Source organism: Clupea harengus, chromosome 14, assembly GCF_900700415.2.
Source record: "Clupea harengus chromosome 14, Ch_v2.0.2, whole genome shotgun sequence".
Taxonomy (NCBI): Eukaryota; Metazoa; Chordata; class Actinopteri; order Clupeiformes; family Clupeidae; genus Clupea; species Clupea harengus.
Window position 1 is genome coordinate 27,152,358 of NC_045165.1, and position 19,674 is coordinate 27,172,031.

At 46.1% G+C, this 19,674-nt stretch overlaps 1 protein-coding gene across 2 annotated transcripts in view; it reads right to left on the reverse strand.

Annotated features, from left to right (window-relative positions):
- supt3h (SPT3 homolog, SAGA and STAGA complex component) overlaps positions 1–19,674 on the reverse strand; it is an 86,234-nt gene that overhangs the window by 12,092 nt on the left and 54,468 nt on the right. For both annotated transcript variants that reach the window (XM_012838102.3, XM_031580477.1), the window contains exons 4-11: positions 15,331–15,417; positions 14,417–14,510; positions 11,190–11,323; positions 5,515–5,590; positions 4,288–4,400; positions 3,878–3,988; positions 2,580–2,759; positions 444–554 (exon numbers count right to left, since the gene is read on the reverse strand). In XM_012838102.3, coding sequence (XP_012693556.1) covers positions 444–554; positions 2,580–2,759; positions 3,878–3,988; positions 4,288–4,400; positions 5,515–5,590; positions 11,190–11,323; positions 14,417–14,510; positions 15,331–15,417 — 906 coding nt within the window. The remainder of the gene's footprint in view (positions 1–443; positions 555–2,579; positions 2,760–3,877; positions 3,989–4,287; positions 4,401–5,514; positions 5,591–11,189; positions 11,324–14,416; positions 14,511–15,330; positions 15,418–19,674) is intronic.

Genomic DNA, 19,674 nt, shown 5'->3' on the forward strand with positions numbered 1-19,674 from the left:
CGATTGACCACAATAGTGCAAGCCTCCAAACTGGCTGTAAGACTTCAGCTTGCACTCCAAAAACTATTTCTCAGGTGCAAGCAGGCACTTACGACACCCACACAACTGGAACTGAAGGAAAATTAGATCTTTAAGAACTGAATCACAAGTTCAGCGTTGACTTTGCGTGTGCTAAACAAACAGGTATTTCTCACCTCAGAACGAGAATTTGTGACATTGTTTAAAACATTGCATTAAATGCGCTTTTGTATTTAAAATAATTAAAAAAAAGATCGCAATTGCACTATTTAATTCTCCAGTAGAATTACGCAGCTTTTATGAGGAAAATTACACTAACCACAAATTGCTCTCAACAATTCCAATACCTCTGAGCTTGACCACTTTAAAATGGAGCTGCTCGGAGATGATAAATATAACTCTTTTACGGCTCTGTTATTACGCACTGAGAGCGGGGAGAGGGGGCCAATCTTGTGGCTGTAGCGCCTGATGGCTTCTCTGATGTGGGCGGGCTGGATGGCACTGCTCTGAGCCTCAGAGCCACAGGCTGCTGCACTCTGCAGAGAGAAGAGAGGGAGAGAGAGAGAGAGAGAGAGAGAGAGAGAGAGGGGGGTGGATGAGGTGGGAGAGGAAGACGGAGGGGAGAGAGAGGGGGACAGAAAGAGAGGGACAGAGAAGGGGGTGGATGGAGGAAGAGAGAAAGAAAGAATAAGGAGGGGGGCCAACATTACTAAATCAAAAACATAGTGTGTGAAAGACCCTTTAAAGGCAGACGTCTGCCTCCTACACACACACACACACAGACACACACACACACAGACACACAAACATGCACACACAGGACACACACACACACACACACACACACACACTACACAGCATACATCTAACCCCTGAATTAATATTTGCCGACAATGAATTCAAGGACATGAGACGAGAAACACATGGCTTCCCCCGCTCTGCACCTAGACCAGACTATAAGCATCATATGTACAGTACGTTCAGCATGGGAGCTACTGAGGCTTTATTTGATATACAGGGGCCTGACAGTAAATGTGAGTTAACTACGCTGTGCCATATGTGATCTGCAGTAATTGTGCTGTGTCGCCAAATGTATTTGGCTTGTGACGGAAAGGAACAATTTGACTAAATATCACTCGGAGGAGGGAGGGAGAGAGAGAGGGAGGGGGAGAAAAAAAAAAAAGAACACGGCTTCCCTGTTTTGATTCTTGCAATAAACTGGCTCCAGTAAAATTTACATGGCAGAACATATGAGGAACTGCAACGCAGCTTCCCTTGCCAAGGTTTCCACTGACTCTGCATGGGGCGGCGGGGCCAGAGTGGGGTGGGGAGGGGAGGGCCGTGTGACGCCTGTGCTGGGCGGCCCGCTGCACCTCCTCAGCCCTGCCCCTAATTCCACTGGCCTAATGCATCACCTCCTCAGCCCTGATCCTAATTCCACTGGCCTAATGCATCACCTCCTCAGCCCTGCTCCTAATTCCACTGGCCTAATGCATCACCTCCTCAGCCCTGCTCCTAATTCCACTGGCCTAATGCATCACCTCCTCAGCCCTGCTCCTAATTCCACTGGCGGCCCACTACACCTCCTCAGCCCTGCTCCTAATTCCACTGGCCTAATTCATCACCTCCTCAGCCCTGCTCCTAATTCCACTGGCGGCCCACTACACCTCCTCAGCCCTGCTCCTAATTCCACTGGCGGCCCACTACACCTCCTCAGCCCTGCTCCTAATTCCACTGGCCTAATGCGCATCATCACCTCCTCAGCCCTGCTCCTAATTCCACTGGCCTAATGTGCATCATCTCCTCCTCGGGCTGGCCGGACAGCGGGTAAATACTAGACGGGGTAAATACTCCATGGTGACGGCACTGTCAGAGGAGGATGAACTCGCGCCCACACTTGACTTGTCGCAGCAAGATTAAAGAGCAAGGGGAATCAAAACAAGGCTGTATTTGTCTGATGAAGCATTTCCTGAGACGGGGCCAGTGTTTTTCACTCTTGTCAACAGAACACGCGAGACACCCAGAAAGAGCAGGAGATAAAAAGGAAACATGCTAGAAACGAACTCCAAATTGATTCAGAAATTGCACGAGCATGGTATAAACAACAATACATGGATATACTGAAAGAACTTCAGAGACATTTTTTGTGCTGAGAAAAACAAAGTCCAGACTCCTTTTAAATGCTCTACTGAACAGCATACAATGTTTACAAGCTTGTACTTTATATGCTTGCATTGTATACTATGCTATGATAATGATTTGTTTCCGGGATAAGTTGTCATTATACTTTCCCCTTGATAAATGTACACCGTCAAAAAGAGCTACAAGTATGTGTGAAACCATCAGCTTAAAACAATGGTTCTGTCATTATTTATAATATTAAATCCCTCAATTTAAAAGGCCCAGCTTTTGTCTCATGAATTAGGGCCTGATCAAGTGTGGAGTTTATTTATCCTTCAATCAGCCAGCACACTCCCCACCAGCCATCACGTGCACAGCCAGCCAGAGTGAAGGTGCGGGAGGCAGATGGATTGTGGGTGTTCAGGCCTCCTGGCGCTCACCTTCTTCCTCTTCCTCTGCTTGGCCTTGCTGCTGGGCTCCTGGGCCTGGACCTGGGCCAGCCCCCCGTTGCCATGGGCCAGGGAGGGGAGCTTGCCCTGCAGGCCCGCTGTGAGGGGGCCGCTGGGGGTGGACGGGGGGGTATTATCTGGAGAGTCTGTGTCTCTCTTCCCAGAGTGGACCTGTGGAAATAAGATAAAGAACATCGCAGCTTAGGGTCCACAAACACACTAGAATTCGGTTGACTTTCTCAGATGTGGCCATGCAATAACTGTATGAATGATGGGCCATTGGGTGCTGCTACGGTAAACTGGCAGAACACCGTGCAAACGCAGTAGATACAGTCTGCCAGTGGTTTGAGGCAGTTTCAAGGGTTTTTAACTGTACTAATCGACATGAAATTATTCTAAACACACAGGACTGACGCAAACATACTACATTTGTGAATGAGCCCTGAAGTTATTTTTCTAGTTCGCATATGTTCTTCTCACACAGGGCCAAAAGATAATCTGGAAATCTTTGCAGGTCTAAATATCCTGGTGTGTATCCATAGGGAGATCTTTGCAGGTCTAAATATCCTGGTGTGTATCCATAGGCAGGCTAACAAAATAGCTGCCATCTGATAACCCAGTGAGATGACACACAATCACACGGGGTTCATTTACTCTCTAAGCCTAACTGCCTCAACTGGGGTCTACATGGATGTCCAGTGATCCTTCTGGCTTTGAAAAGACCTCTGGGCGTATGTTACAGCGATCCTGCGGGAGTTAATTTTGAACAGAGCCAACCAGTGAGCCTCCAGGCTTTGTGAATGACATAAGAGCTCAATGGCAGCAGTATAAGTAAGACAGCACCGACTCAAACACCACGTGGTTCCACAGCTCGAGTGGCCTTGGCTGGACCAGGGAAGGGAGATCAGAGGTTTTGGTGGTTTTGGGGGACAGGTTTCAGCCCCTTCAGTGCAAGCGATCCGGCAGTACAAAACCACCTTGCACAAACTTGGCAAGTCCACTTGGACGGAGGTCAGGCCTCTGGGTTACAGGGACAGGACTGGTTAGTCTCCGGAGGACTGGCTTTCTCCGACAGACGCACTGGTACAGACTTGCTGACATGTAGTGGGAGATCTCATAACCTGAGTGAAAAACACGCTTCTGGTTGTCAGAACTAGAGGTTGGAGTGGCACATTCCAGCCTGAAGCCCAAACCCTACATTTCTCAGTACAACAAAAAAAAAATGCCGAAAATGTATGACTGCCGGACACTGTTCACCGCAGCGACCAGTGAACCTGAGTCCCGGTTACCTCAGCGGCAGAGTTGTGGTAATGGATGAAGGTGGCAGAGATGGCGTGGCTGAAGGGGTCGCCAGCTTTGGGAGTCATGTCCTGTTTCACCAACAGGCTCAGGTCAACTACCTGTGGAGGCAGAGAGATACAGAGGACAATCAAACCACACAGGAAACCAGAATGAATGTTCAGATCACATGAACATACAGCATTACAATGGAAACTGGTGAAAGCCAAAGTGTGCCGATTGGAAATTGGAGAAAATGGAAAGAATAACATCCTGGAGGTGAAGTTGGGAGTGGCGGGTTAACTGGAGGTAATGTTATACTCTATATTTAAGTGAACATGAGAGTGATGGGAGTTAAAGAATGGCTCCTTAGTCTCTGTGATCACTCTGCTCTAACCAAGCAATCAGACTTGCGGCGTACCTGGGCAACCGTCTCATAGGCCAAGTATGACAGGATCTCCATGGAGACGGCATTAGGCTTCACGTCCAGACTGCTGCAGTCAAGCCACTCTCGAAACTTGGAGGCCTTTTTGGCTGAATGAGTCAGGAAATTAGACACACACAAACACACACACACACACAAACGTCAGTTCACAAGTAAATCAACTTTTCAGAAGTCTCAGGCCACACTAAGTACGAGTGCGTCTGTTTTTGCCATTTTTATCTCATCCAGTGCATGTCATGTTCCAGGTCATTTTCTCATGTGAAAATGTCATTAAAAGTGGAAAGAGAATTAAGGGAACCCGAGCGGCTGCTGTATCCCCAGAGTCGATCGTAACCTATGTTTATTTGGTGCAGTAGTGTTAAACCAAATGTAAGGAGATGCAGGACTGCATTGAAATTCCACCACATTCCCAAGTTTTCCCGAAACACAGCATTTCCCAAATTCTGGAAGTTTAACTCATGTACTTGTGGTCTCATCACCAATTAATTTAACATGAATCACAAATTCCTTTCCTACACTTCTTGGCTGGTAATGTGTGTGGCCCCTGGCTTAATCCAAGACCACAAACTATACGTGTCGGTCCCCACTCAGCTGGCAAGAGGGGCCCAAGTGCTGTGGCTGAACGCGCTCTATTAATCGACACCGTGTCTCTGTCCCAACCTGCTCACCACTGCCAGGAAGAGGGTTGTGGTGCTGGTAAAGGAGACTATCCTGTCAACATGCTATTATTGGAGGAATGTGGCCTTCAAAAATGCACTGCTTGGATTCACGGCTCACAATCAAGCGGCTTTTTTTGTTGTTCTTTAAAAGGACAGACAGAAGAAAACCTCTCTCTGCTCTTTACTGTGTGCAGATGCTTGTGAGTCGGCCCACAATCCCTTGCTGTTTATAGACATCGTAGAGATGGTCTGGGTTGCATTCCAACTCTTTGGGCTCCATTTTATCATCCAACACCGAAAGTGGACGAGAGCAACTAGAGCATGACAATGAAACCATCCTTATTTTTGGAAACAGTTTATCTGATTGACAAAAAAAAAAGACATATATTTAAAGTCTCTGGACACAAACATCTTAAGCAAAACAATGCAACCATGCTTTATGGAGTGTTTTATCTGATGAAAAATGACTAGATAATTGACTTGAAACAATGAGGCTAACACAAAGACTGATCCGTGGCTTCCAAAAAAGAACTTAAATACTTACAGAAGGTGAGCTGTCGACTCTCACAGAACTCAGAGTACTGTGCCATGTCCATGGTTCTCGTCTGTCGTTCTATTCTCTGTTTGAAGGGGCAGAAAAACAAGCTTAGTCTATGCATCATGGTTCTGTTCCATCACAGGCCTCATAGCTGTGGATCCCTGCCACACTGAAATCACTTCAAACGGGCACATTCACTAATGAATATGTGTGCTAGATTTATTTCATGAAATAATGTCCTGGTGTATATGTTTTTCAAGTTCTTATTTGAATAATTGGCAAGTGTTTGTGTTATAGAAGAGGTTCCTGTTTAGATTGTGGTGTCATTTTGCACTTTATTCTTAAGTGTGAGACTTGTAGCACTGCTGCCAATACACACGAGCAAAAACAAAACAAGCATCAGTGACCGCAGGAAGGTAAACATTCAATTTTGGGGTGAAAAGAAATGAGTTCATGCGTTGTTCCGCTGACCTTTATGAAGGCACAGCGTTAACAGCAGAACTTCAGTTCAAATCACAAATAAACCAAACGCGTGGTCATACCAGGCCAAACGCATGAGCTAAGGGAAGAAGATAAAGTTGAGTGGGATCAAAGCATGCCTCGACGCCGACGGGAGCCATGAATCACCCAACACCCTTAGCGGAGTACAGCACTGTGCCTTCAAAAGAATGACTCTGCAAGGTACACATTTAGAAGCCCTGCAGTTGCATAACCTTGACTGGTGCAGTCTGCTGAATCAGACATCCTGCTCGGGCCACAGCTGTGGCAGACCGACACCTGGGCCCATCACAGGACCGCTCGCTCGCTCGCTCGCAGCAGCTGCCCAGAACCCAGGCGCAGGGATTCCCCGGCCCAGGTCACACACTCTCCAGGGGAGTGACAGCCTTCCTATCAAAGCTGCCGCAGCGCACAGCTCATCCTACAAGACACCCCTTTGTTGCCTCTGCCAGCGCAGTAACACTAAACACTGGCGGTAAATGCTGACATTTTTTTTATGCAAGTCGGCGTCCTGGAATCCCAGCGCTCTTGGGCGTAGCGTATAATAAAGACTGTCTAATGAGACAAATGGCACGCTCGTCATGCGTGAACATATCTCTCTCTCCAGCCGTGCAGAATAATCCACAGATTGTGTTACAGCTTAAGGCACAGCTTGATCAATGCAGAGAAATGTTCTCCCTGCATGCGTTACCAGCGATGTAATTATCCAACATCCTGATGAACAATCTCACTAGTGTCTGCTCACTACAGGCGATTGCACAATAGCCGTATTCATTTAATTCTTGTTTGTTTAATCATAATCTCCTCCATCAGTGTGTAATGGCCTTCTGTCAAGTCTGGCCAGGAGCCACAGCAGCTGAACTGCAGGTCCTCTACAGTAGTCAGAGGGGCAAGGGTCACGTCCACCACTCGCAAAACACTCAGAGACTTGAGTATCCAAGAGCCCTCTGCCACGTGGGCCTGGCATATTCTGACAAGGAAACACTGTCTGTCCACGGACAGGGGCCAGTGGGCTGTTACGGACCCTCTTAATAGTGAGAAAAATGCATTCAGCCTGGATTTATAGCAGATGGTGTTAAGTCGCAGGTCAGAACCTGTAATTAGACGTTTCCTACTCTTGGACCAATTTAATACCTTTAGAGAGTTCAGCAAACAATAAATGTGTGCGTTCTAGTGGGGTGCAGGTCGTAAAAACCCGCTCGAGGTTTACAGCTTTTTTTTTCTGCACAAACCTACGTGCTGCTAATGTCTTTTAATAGGCTGGAGAGCAATGGGTCTGTGAGCCTCAGGTTGGGTAAGTGGGCCTGGGAGAGAGGCGCCGCACTCTATCTCCTCTGTAGGTCTGAAGACAGTCTGACAACGAGAGCGGGGCACCGTGCCCGAGAGCCAGGCTTTGCTGGATCACTTTCAGGCCACCCAAACCAACCGGAGCCTTTTTATTTAGTTAGCTGGCAGTCGTTGGAAATTCCATCTCTGAAAATACATATTAATGATGCCGAAACCCGGCGCTCCCTGTCTGCGCGCAGCGCTGCCTCTGGAGCTGTGATTTCTATTAGTGTCGTTAAGAGCCGAGCGGAGTTTGGTGTGCGGAGGGGGAATTCGGAGCAGCCTTCGTGTCTGGGTTCTGGTCCAAATTGGGCTGTGAGCGATACGTGACTGGAGCCGCTGAACTTAAATAACTCTTGTCAACCGGTCAGGCTGAGACAGGAGAAATGTTATGACTGTGGCTTATTGACTGAAGAGAGACGGTGTGTGTGTGTGTGTGTGTGTGTGTGTGCGTGGGGGGGGGGGGATCAGATGAATGCTATATTTGGGGGGTTGATTAAATGAAAACTCTCACCAACCTGCTAATAGCTAAATTACAGCCACAACTGAAGCTGCGGCCTATACTGAGGGACATCGGCAAATATTTGATTTGGCTTGTAAATGCTCTTGCTTAATGCCAGCGTGGTCTGGAGACAGGGAATCTCAATTTGGACCTCTGGTAGCGGAGAGAGTTCTCTCCAGCCACATATATAAAAAAGGTTTCCACTATAGTAAAGTGTTACACTTGCATTTGCTATTTGTTTTATTTCTTTTTACTTGCTTTTAATTATTTCCTATTCCATGTTTGTTATTCTTGAATGTACAGTTGCTTTAGTAGATGAATACCATTTCAGTGTTGATAAATAAACACCCAAATACTTGTTGCTGCATATTGCTAGGCTGGAGAGGGGATTTCTCCTATGCATTGTAGGGGACTGGAATAACAGGCTGAAGGAGAGAAGGAGACGGCGGTCTTGTGATTCACTTGGGCTGTTTTTAATGAGCCTTAACAAAACACATTAAAGTGTGAAGAATTGAACAAGACACCTGATGCTACTTACAGCTTTGACGAGACCACAAAATAATATCCGGAATCCCCCCTGCATCATGGGCAGCAAACAAGGAGCAGGGATGGGGAGTCGTCTTCATGACCCCTTAACTAGGTTAGACTTGAAACTAATGGGGGGCAAAACAGTATTTGTACCATGATCTGCACTGTGTTTTTATTGCAGCATCAGAGGAACATTCAGAGGTTTGTTTATTGTAAATTCCCAACTGAATAGCCCCCAAACCAAGATGTTTGACCTGTGTTCATTTTTTTTTGCACTGCTTTGTTTGTTTGCCAGTGAACCCATTATATTTAGACTGATGGAAAAACACATTTTGTGTCCTCGAGCAAGCGAAATATATAGGGAGGGGAGGTGTTCCATTATAAGCTAAAGGCTTTTCAAAACTAGGCCTTCTTAGAGTATCAAGGGGGAAGAACGCCAAACACATAAATAAAGCCGTTCATTCTGGGCTGAGCCCTGTGGTGCTTAATCACCTTCAGTGACATATAGAGATCTCTGCCTGACATATGAAGCACTAGGAGTGTGTGTCTGTTGGAGGGAACTCTTGATCTCCACTCACCATGGAAACATTTATGACATCACTCCACCAGTCAACAACGTCTATGGTGGAAGGAGTTGTCTAAGTCTGAATAAAACAACAAAGGTAGAAATGGAGAAGTAAAACTTGTCATTTCACTTTCCAGCCCAGTTTTCTTTTGGGTGAGCACGCAAAACGCATATCCCTCTCGTCCCAGAATAGCATCCTCTGGAGACTTCTGTCATCACGGCATTAAAAACGCAAAAAAAAAAAAAAAAAACACAACAATGTGGATCCCACACAACATGACAAAGAGACTTTTAAGCATTCCCATCTGAACGTGGCCGAGAAAATAACAGATTGTCAGGAGATCTTAGAGGGTCATTGAGATGATTGATGGTCTGCCTGAGGAAACGCAATCCACGCCGCTGACAAAAGCCCAGGCATCCTCCCGTCTGATCACCAGCGGCAGCAGCCAGCTAAATTATACCTCTGCCTGACCTGGACGTATGACTGCCTTGGCTGGGCACGTATGTATTTTGGGAGATGGAGCTTTGACAACATACTCGACCAAAGGTTGTGGGTTTGGATTTCCAGCGGAATAATGGCCATGATATTTACACAAGACTGATTCAAGAATTTGTGCATCAACAAATATATATTTAGAAATACAAAACCAGTGAGAACAGAGAGACAATGACATTAAGCACATAACAGGGAAATCGTTCATTACCTTTGCATAGTCAAATTAGGCAAATATTCATTCACTATCAGAACTGTTTATCATTAGATTCTTGTATCAATATGCTTTTCAAACATCTTAAGCACTAAGATGAAATCAGATAGTAGTAAGTCCCTAAAGTGACACTCAGGAGGGATGTGTACAGAAGTCCATTTCAACACATTTTGTGCCTGACGCTGAAGTCAATTTGGCAGTATGGCAAAGCCATCAGAGCCGTATGGCGCGCCGTGTGAGAGGGCAGAGCTGCTTTAGGTGGAGGCAGAGGGCGTAGCTAGATAAAGTAGTGCGGCTCGCCGTGGGTTAGGCAATAAAACGGCTCCACAGGCCTTCACCAGCACAGCAAAGTGGGAGGGCCACAAGGATATAGTTCCTTATCCCCCAAAGATCGATCCTGATAGCTAAAACATACCCATTAAAATACTCACTAGGAACAAAGTTTTTTTGGGGGGGGCGAAACCACAGCCTTTCTGGGCCACCTCCAGATTGCCTGGGACAGGGTTTTAATTGAAACGAGGTGGGTAGGAGTCTCATGGCAGAGTCAACCCCCCCCACCCCCACCCCCACCCCCACCCATTCTTTCTTTTCTCTTACATGCGATTCTGTGAGCTCCTCTGAGCTTTAATAACATCTCTCAACCACGGGGCCTGTATTTCCACTGGTAGTGTGAGGACAAAGGGATGCTGCTGAGCTTCACCACACACACACACACACACACACACACACACACACACCGAGGTGAACTTCAGTTTAAAACCCCCAGGGTTTAGGCAGGAAGGGACGTATGAAAAGGGGGGGTTGTGTCGCTCACAATCATTTTTCAACCCCCCCACCCCACCCTCCCCCAGAACCCTCATAACATGGTCAGAGCCGTGGACTGAGGAACCTCTGCAGCTTGACCGTATCATTAGTGAAACCCCCATAACATGGTCAGAGCCGTCGACTGAGGAACCTCTGCAGCTTGACCGTATCATTTGTGGGCATTTCAGAAAACCCAAGAGTGTAATGCTGACAGCCAAGTGTGTCTTGCAGTTCTATGTTTGGTTCTGTTTGGCTTTGAGAGGTGTAACTAGCGCCGAGTGCTGCGGCTAAACTGGGCTAGCAGCTGCACAGACATTAGCACACAGAAGGGAAGCCCAGGGCTCGTCCTCAGTCAAAATGACCTGGCTTTTAACAGCCCAGATATGGAATATCGTGTTCTCTTGCGGTTTGCGAAATACATTTATCGCGTTTAAACACCTTGTGGACGTCCAGTGGATCTAGTTCCCCAGTGGGTGTACAACGGGGAAACACTTGGAGTCACACAGAAGCACATGGTCAGTCTCTCTCGCTCTTACTGACCACACAACCACAGTAGTCCCACAGCACTGTCCATCTTTACAATATTTGGGCCTAAGTGTATGCATGTGCGTTGGCGAGTGAATGAAGAGTGTGTGTGTGTGTGTGTGTGTGTGTGTGTGTGTGTGTGTGTGTGTGTGTGGAGGGGTGGGGGGGTGGGGGGGGGGTTAAGCACTGGGCTTTGAGGCCTGTCATTGCCCTTCCTCCCACTCACCTCCATTCTCTCCTGCTTGACTTCATCCACGTCATCCTCCTCCAGCAGGGCCAAGAATTCCCCCGTCTGGTCGATGGAGCCGAGGAAGTCCTGGACCAGCTTCCTCCTTTTGTTGATACTGCTGCTGTATTTGTCTGTCAGTGGGCGCAGACAGAAGTAGGAGGTGTGTGTGTGTGTGTGTGTGTGTGTGCGTGCGTGTGTGGATTTACATCTGTGAAGCAGCTGCTTTTGTTTACACCTGACTCAGTGGAGGGACATGATGGAGGCTGAATCCACACAGCTCCTTGCATTGTTTTTTCCCTTACCTTCAGCCACCTCACTGGAAAGACTACACACACACACACACACACACACACACACACACACACACACACACACACTCTTGGCTCTAGGATTCATAAATCATAGCGCTATATTAACTTGTTCTTGTTTAAATGGTACACATGAGAAGTTGGAGGAGACGGAGGTGTCACTGCTGGATGGGAGGGGGGTGTATGATGCTGTGTGTCTCCCTGCTTCAGAGCTTGATGAGAGATCTCTTTGTTCAACCCAGGGTTGCACAGTCAGGGCAGGCCTTCAGGCTCATGACAGTTTATGGAAGCCAGGGGCATAGCTCATAACATTTCTGTGCCTTCATCAACGTAATGAGATCACTCACAGGCTCAGACGCAGGCCAGCAAAGTTGAGTGCGTTTTTCCTCCAGCTCACCAAAGCCCTTAATGTCCATCTATCGCTGTTTGAGTTTGAGTTTTTTTTACTCCAATTTACTTCAATTCACAAAATAATGAAAAAAATCTTGCATAGATTGGTTTGCTGAGCTAGCATACAATGGAAGGCTGTTTAAATGAGATGCAGCAAAAGCAATGTTTATTTTTTCTGAGGTAAAGCCTTGTTTTGGATGTCGTCTCATCCTGTTTTCATCAATAGGATGAAATTTGTGACACCTTCGTTTCATTTCTGTGACTAGTTCCCTGAGGTTTCCTCAGAGCTGTCGTGTCCTAACCTTGAACAGACCTGTAATTGCGGCCCCTCTAAATAAACCTGGCAATCCAACAAAAACATGAAGAAATCCCACTTTGTATAAACTTGCCTTCACATTACACAAATATGTTGACGTACGTAATTAGTCCTATACTTCTGGCCTTAATGTATTCTAAATTTGCCATTTGATGCAGCTGGGTGTTTACACAAATAAAAAAAGCTAGGAAAATCTTGGTTTGGCTGTACAGTAAACACCGCTAATCTGCGCTGATGAAACGCAGGGAAAACAGAGGAAGCAAGAGTATCTTTGATGAAACAACAGCTCTCCACTGAAAATTAAAGAAAAAAGCATCAAACTGTTGTGTTTCTATGTTTATAACTGGTCGCACACTAAGTGAAATGTTTGATAGTTGCATGCTGTGTTCCACTGCTTTTACTTCAAGCCTATGGACCTGGGCTTTGGTCTTAGTCTTTTACACAGAAACTAATTACTTTTTTCTGCCTGGATTTTTATGTTTTAATTTGCTTTTCTGCTTTGTTGCAAGGAGTTAGGAAAAGACTTACAATAGAGACTAGCCAGATGAGACCACACACATACACACAAACACACACATTCTCTCTCTCTCTCTCTCACACACATACACGCAAACATACACATTCTCTCTCTCTCTCTCTCTCTCTCTCTCTCACACACACACACATTCTCTCTCTCTCTCACACACACACACACACACACACACACACACTCACATTCACATGCACACAAACACACACACACACACACAAACACACAGTGTGTGTGCATACACACATGCACAAATGCTTCACAGAGGAAAATACATTGGAGCCGCCAGAGTGTCAGTGGACTGAAGCTGAAGAGAGTTGAGAGGAGAGACGAGAGGAGAGACGAGAGAAGAGGAAAAAGGAAACGGCTGTCTTTTTCTGAACCATCACAAAGCATACTGCACATACCATACCACTTATATCCTAGGAACTAGCCCTTGCAAACACTGAGGACTTGTAAGCTACACCCTGGCATTAGTACGGCCTGTCCGTGTCCCGTGCGGCCCTGCGTCTGTGTTCAGGCCTCTGTTTAGACAGTGTGTTTTGTGATAGGCCGTGAGTCACCCGCTCTGCAGCTCACCAAACAAAATGTTTACAAGGACACATTACACAGCAACATCCATCTGACCTTTCACGGGGGGAGAAAAAAGGCTTCAGGACATGGAGGGCAGAAAGCAGGCGAGACAGAAAAAGAAGAGAGAGAGAGAGAGAGAGGGTAGTTCTGTTTCCTCACACAGACATCCAGGCTCCTTCTCAATAGACTGAAAGGACGTCTTTTTGGAAGGCTGTGTGTGCAGATTATTCCATTTCTCCAGTTACGGGGTCTGGGATGCGGGGCTAACTATCCTAATGATTCCCATTTCACGAGAACCGAGGTCAGGCTCTTTGGGGGGTTGGCTTACGCTCTCTCTCCCCCCGTTGCCCCCTTGCCTTCTCGGGGATCCTGATGAGAGTGGGGTCGGAGCCCGGAGGAAACGCTCGGCAAGAACAGGAGCCGTCATGCCAAAGCTTCTGTCTGCATTCTGGGTAATGACTGCGGCTGATTGACTGTGGCATACACAATTACCTTGGCTGACTCCGGTCATTACCAGTGCCTTCATCTCTGACGGGGGAGAGGGGATTGTGAAACTGAACTCAGACGCTAGACGAGCTGGCTTCACGTTCTCGCCGAGAGAGAGAGAGAGAGAGAGAGAGGGAGAGAGAGAACGCTTTGGCAAACATATGAGCACATGCAATCTGGCCTGTGGGCATGGTGGGTGGACAGTAAATGTTGTGTATTTGAAACAACTGTGCCAAGGGTTCTTTCTGGAGGGAAGAGGTATGATGCAGAGTGCAAGGCCACGGACATGCACCGGAGATGCTTAAAGAGCGGCGGGATTATGCACAGGAGATGCTTAAAGAGTGGCGGGATGATGCACCGGAGATGCTTAAAGAGTGGCGGGATGATGCACAGGAGATGCTTAAAGAGTGGCGGGATGATGCACAGGAGATGCTTAAAGAGTGGCGGGATGATGCACAGGAGATGCTTAAAGAGTGGCGGGATGATGCACAGGAGATGCTTAAAGAGTGGCGGGATGATGCACAGGAGATGCTTAAAGAGTGGCGGGATGATGCACAGGAGATGCTTAAAGAGTGGCGGGATGATGCACAGGAGATGCTTAAAGAGTGGCGGGATGGCATACCTTGCTCCAGGGGCTCCTCATCCTCAATGGTCTTGAGTACTTTAGACTTGTAGTCTCGGAACTGCATGTACCTCAGCAGCCTCCGTACCTTTTTCTGTGTGCGTGAGAGAGAGAGAGAGAGAGAGAGAGAGAGAAAGAGAGAGAGAGAGGTGGAGAGAGACAGAGTAGAGAGAGATGGACAAATAACAGGAGAGAGATAGAAAGACAGGGAGAGAGGTAGGGAGTAAAAGAGATGGAGGAGAAGAGAGTGAGGGGGTGGAGAGAGGTTCAGTGGTAAAAGAGATGGAGGGAGAGAGGGAGAGAGAGTGAGGGGGGTGGAGAGAGGTTCAGTAGTAAAAGAGATGGAGGGAGAAGAGTTCAAGAGAGTGAGGGGGGTGGAGAGAGGTTCAGTAGTAAAAGAGATGGAGGGAGAAGAGTTCAAGAGAGTGAGGGGGGTGGAGAGAGGTTCAGTAGTAAAAGTCATAAATCTGAGCAGTTCTGAGAGGAAGGGCACTGTCTTTTCTAACTGATGCAGAAACCAAAGGGGGGAACATTTCATGGATTACTAATGAAATCAGAGCATGACAGAGGACAGGAACAACCTCTATGGGATGGAGCACTCACTGGAGCAGAAAAGGAAAAAACCAATTCCTAGGAATATACCAAAGAATAGCAACCAAGTATTAACATTTATGTTTTACTCAATGAAAGGGCATATGAGCCTATGAGAAAATGTAACATAAATAACATGATCCTGGCGGTAATGGAACAGGACTTCTTGGTGCAAACTGAGATGACACTGGGTCCTCGTGTGTGCCTGTGTGTGTACCTGTGTGTGCGTGCGTGCATGCGCGTGTGTGCGTGTGTGTGTGTGCTTGCGTGTGTGTGTGCATGTGTGTGAGCTTGGATTCCACAACCAACTGAACTGTTCTTACCTTGTCCTTCCTCATTAAAAACAGAATGTCCTCAGCTGATATGACTCTTGCTCCCCTTATGAGGGAAACTTCAGCAGCCTGGTGGAGCTGGAGCGGAGAAGAGAAGAGAAGAGAAGAGAAGAGAAGAAGGGAGGGGAGGGGAGGGGACAGAGGAGAGGAGGAAAGGGGGATGAGAGATTTGATTACTAAGTACCTAAGTCTTTTGCAGTCATCAGCAATTCATAATAACAATCCAGGGATGTGTTTGCACAAAATCTTGGGGAGGAGGGCAGAATTAGCCAAACTTAACAGTTGGCAAGGCATCTGTTGTTTTGAAAGCCTTGACTGGAAAGATAGCAAGTAGCATGTTTTTGAAAGGGTGAGGAGAGGAGAGGATGTAATAACAGCTTGAGGGCTTTTTGCTGTCATTAGAGTTTGATCTGCCACTGCTATTGGAAATGTAGACGGACACCCAGAGTAGTCAGAGTCAGAGCTGCCAGACAACCTTCCCCTTCTGACAACTCATTTGTGTTGACAGCCTGATAGTCCACTTCACTTCCAGGCAGTGCTGTCCAGTCAGAATTAGGATTCTATTACCATACTTCACAGAGCTCCTGACGTGGGTCGATAGAGCTACAAGAATCCTCTTGTCTGATCTTTGAGAGTGCAACTCTTCAGTGACATAAACATCAAAGTTGTCTGACATGTCTGCATCATCGGCAAACAATATCCTGTTTGCTTCCTGGTTAGCAGGTTTTCAGTCAGAGGGCCTACAACAAGTTTTCAGAAGATCATGAAGAGGCTTCCAGTCACCGTTCAAGTGGAAATATTTAATAATCTTCCACAAAGTAAACTTCACCAAAGGGCAATATTACTCCCTACCAGTTAAAAATAAATGTGTAGGTGTGGAATATGTAGTCCTTCTTTCCATTATTCAGAGCCTAAGCAAAGGTTGCCTATTAAGCCACTCATTTTATTCTGGGGGTGAAGCTCAAATGTAATGAATTAAAGGACTTCACTTTAATTAGATTAGGACCAGAGTAGCGCCATTGGGATGCTGCAATCATATGGAAACAATCTTTACAAGGTCTGGAGAAAGCGAGAAAGTGAGAAAGTGAGTGAGAGTGAATGAGTGAGAGAGAGAGGGGGAGAGAGAGAGAGAGCGAGAGAGAGAGAGAGAGAGAGATGAAGAATGTCTTTTCAGTTCAGCACTATAATTTGGCTTTATTGCCTAAGAGCCAAAACACCTCATCTATCACTGTCACCTTCCTCACAAAATGATAGCTGTCCACATGGAAATCAGCAAATAAAACCCAGGCCTGGGAATTAAACGAGTTCTGTTGCTCTATGAAAAGACTGCCGTGTCAACATACTGATAATTTTAACCTTAACCCCTGCAGTGAGAAAAGGGCCAACAAGTTTGACCGCTGATTTAAATCAGTTCAAAACAACTCTGATTAAGTGCAGTGCCATCTTGGGACTTGGATACTGTCCTCCTAAACACAGCATAGAAAACAAATAAACAACTTCAAAATACATTTATGGAATTGCCAAACATAAGGGAAGAGGGTTCTTTCCAATAGAAACCTTTTAAATGCTAAAACGGTATTGGCTTGCTAACACGACTGATGTGTTAAATGTGTTAAAACAACATTGTGCGCGTTACTATGTGAAATTCAGCGGTAAAACAAAGTATTTGCTTTGTTGGATTATTTACACCTTTACAGATGAATTGGTTTTACTGTTTCAATACACAATGCCTAAAGGTCTGTAATTTTTAAACATTTGTTAGAAGATTATTTGTTTTCAGAGATGACTGGGTATAGAAATATCTGTACTTAGTACTAAATAGTTATTTTGCATTCATCTCTGATATAAAATACTATAAACCGTAAGGAACACTGTTAAAGGTCTTGCTGAAAATTATAGTTATTTGATTGGTAATGGTCACACCTAATTTCCCACCCTCCAAACTGCGTAGGAGTCCTTTGGATAAAAGACTTGCTTTTTACCTGTGCTGGCACCAGTACAGAACTCCATGTAAGTCATTTTTAGGTGACTGTAAACATTTGTTAGTCATGAATATGTTTGCCTGCAAACACACATCTCAGCGTGGCCCTGCAAGTGTGAGCGGCCCCCACACCGCCGCGCACAGGGGGCGTTTTGATTCAGACCAGGTACGGGCCGGCCACGCTTAATTTAGATCCCTCTGGTCTGGCGTCCCACCAAAGCTGACAGACTGGCTGCCATGTCTGTCGCTCCCGTTCGGAGACGGACACTTTTTAATAGACAGAATGCCTTTTAGTGCACATCCCCTACCTTTATATAGCACCCCTAATGGTGCCAAATCACACAACAGGCCAGGGAAGCGAGTGACACCTCTAATTATATTTACTCTGTTAAACACCAGGGGTTGAAGAGCATGTGGAGTTTGGGCTTAAAGACTGGACCAGACTGAGTGCTCTGCTCTGCTCTGCACTACTTAAAAAGCAGAGGTGGAACTTATCGTTTCATAACTGAAATGTAAAGTTAAAATGTGACAATAAGTCATGTAGAAAATCATACAGGAGAATCACAAAGGCGAATGTAGTCAAGCAGTCAATAACTCACATTCAACCTCATCTATTCCCTAACTGCAGAAGGACTGCTGTACTGAAACTCAAACCAGGCCTGAGACCACATGCTCTCTGTATGGGCTTAAAGTGTGTGTGTGTGTGTGTGTGTGTGTGTGTGTGTGTGTGTGTGTGTGTGTGTGTGTGTGTGTGTGTGTGTGTGTGGTGGATGGTGGGGAAGGGATCAGCAGAAACCTGGAAGGTGTAGATGAGGTGAAGAACAGGAGAAAGACCTCCTGGCTCCAGAGTGAGCCTTGGAAGTGGTTGCAAAAGGCGACTAGGGAACCTTTCATCAGTCTCATCTAATGGCCCTTCTGAGGGGAACTGTTTTAATTCCTCCAGAACCTTTGGAGGGGAGGGGAGGCTGGAGCCGGTAGGGAAACACAGGCAGGCCTTTGTTGGTGGTGCGAGTGCAGGAAAAGCAAGTTAACCAGTCTTTATGATGTTTTAATAACTGCAGGAAAGACTGTGTGGTCCCTCAATGCGGCTCCATACAACTTGTTATATAATATGAAGGGCCTTGTAAGCAGCAAAGACATTATCATACGGTTGTTTTAATGTGTCTTGTCAATTTACATACGATGGTCGATTACATGGAGACAAATTAATATTCTGTGGTTTCATTACTGGGTGGTTGTCACATCTACAGCGGTATGGGATTCGATTGCATACATAATCAACCGGTCTACGGCGTGTACGTGACCCAAATTTGGATCCCCTTTCCAAAAGTAACAACTCACTATCAGCAGGGTGCCTGGCGTTAGAGTTTCAGAACTACATACTATGACCTTTATATGAATACACGCACCTAGTATTCCCTGAAACAACAGAATTGCTGATTTGGTCAGAATTACAGAAATTCGCAACAGTTGAAATTTGAAATTGACTTATAACCTCTTCACATACCCACCTTCAGCTAAATTATAAGGAATGTGTCCTATGTTTCCAAACCAATACTGTGAAATATCATCCCATAGGTTTAATACCATCAAGTGCAGTTCATCCTAGGGACTCCTGTAAGGTACAAGGGCCTCACACCGACATGGGACGATAAGGACAGGGAGCCGTTTCTAACGCTGGTATGAAATGGTTAAAATAAATGTCACTTTATGTATTTCCTATTAATAAACGTTCCGCTTCCATTTAGAAACGTTGGGCTCGCTGCATGGTCCTCTGCTATGTATCAGAATCATTCACATAATTGCTCTAATTTTACAGAGTGATCAAAGTTAGTCTGTTGGTTAGCTTTTTCCATGAGGGATGCCTTAGCCCAGGCAGAACAGTGGGATCACTGTGGACTATTTCCAGTAGCTCGCGCTCTCTCCCACTCTGTTGACAGTTCGGTTTGGGCACTGAAGGACTGTTTTACCATTTCTGGGATGCCTTAGCTATCACACCTCTGAAACGCTAGAGGAAAAAATTCTGTTTATTGCCTTTTTGATATAGTAGTTTATGGTTTCTGTGGTCCTGAAACTCAACCAGGAGTGAAACCGGACAGCAAAGGAAGGACAAACACGGGCGCTCCGAACATGGTTCCTCTTAACATATGGCCTTGGTCTGAAGTGGCCTGCCCTGTCTGAACATTTACATTTTTACATTTAGTCATTTAGCAGACGCTTTTATCCAAAGCGACTTACAAGGATGTATACACATTTTACATTTTTTACACTGATGGCACACTGCACATCAGGAGCAATTAGGGGTTCAGTGTCTTGCTCAAGGACGCTTCGACAGGGAATCGAACTAGCAACCT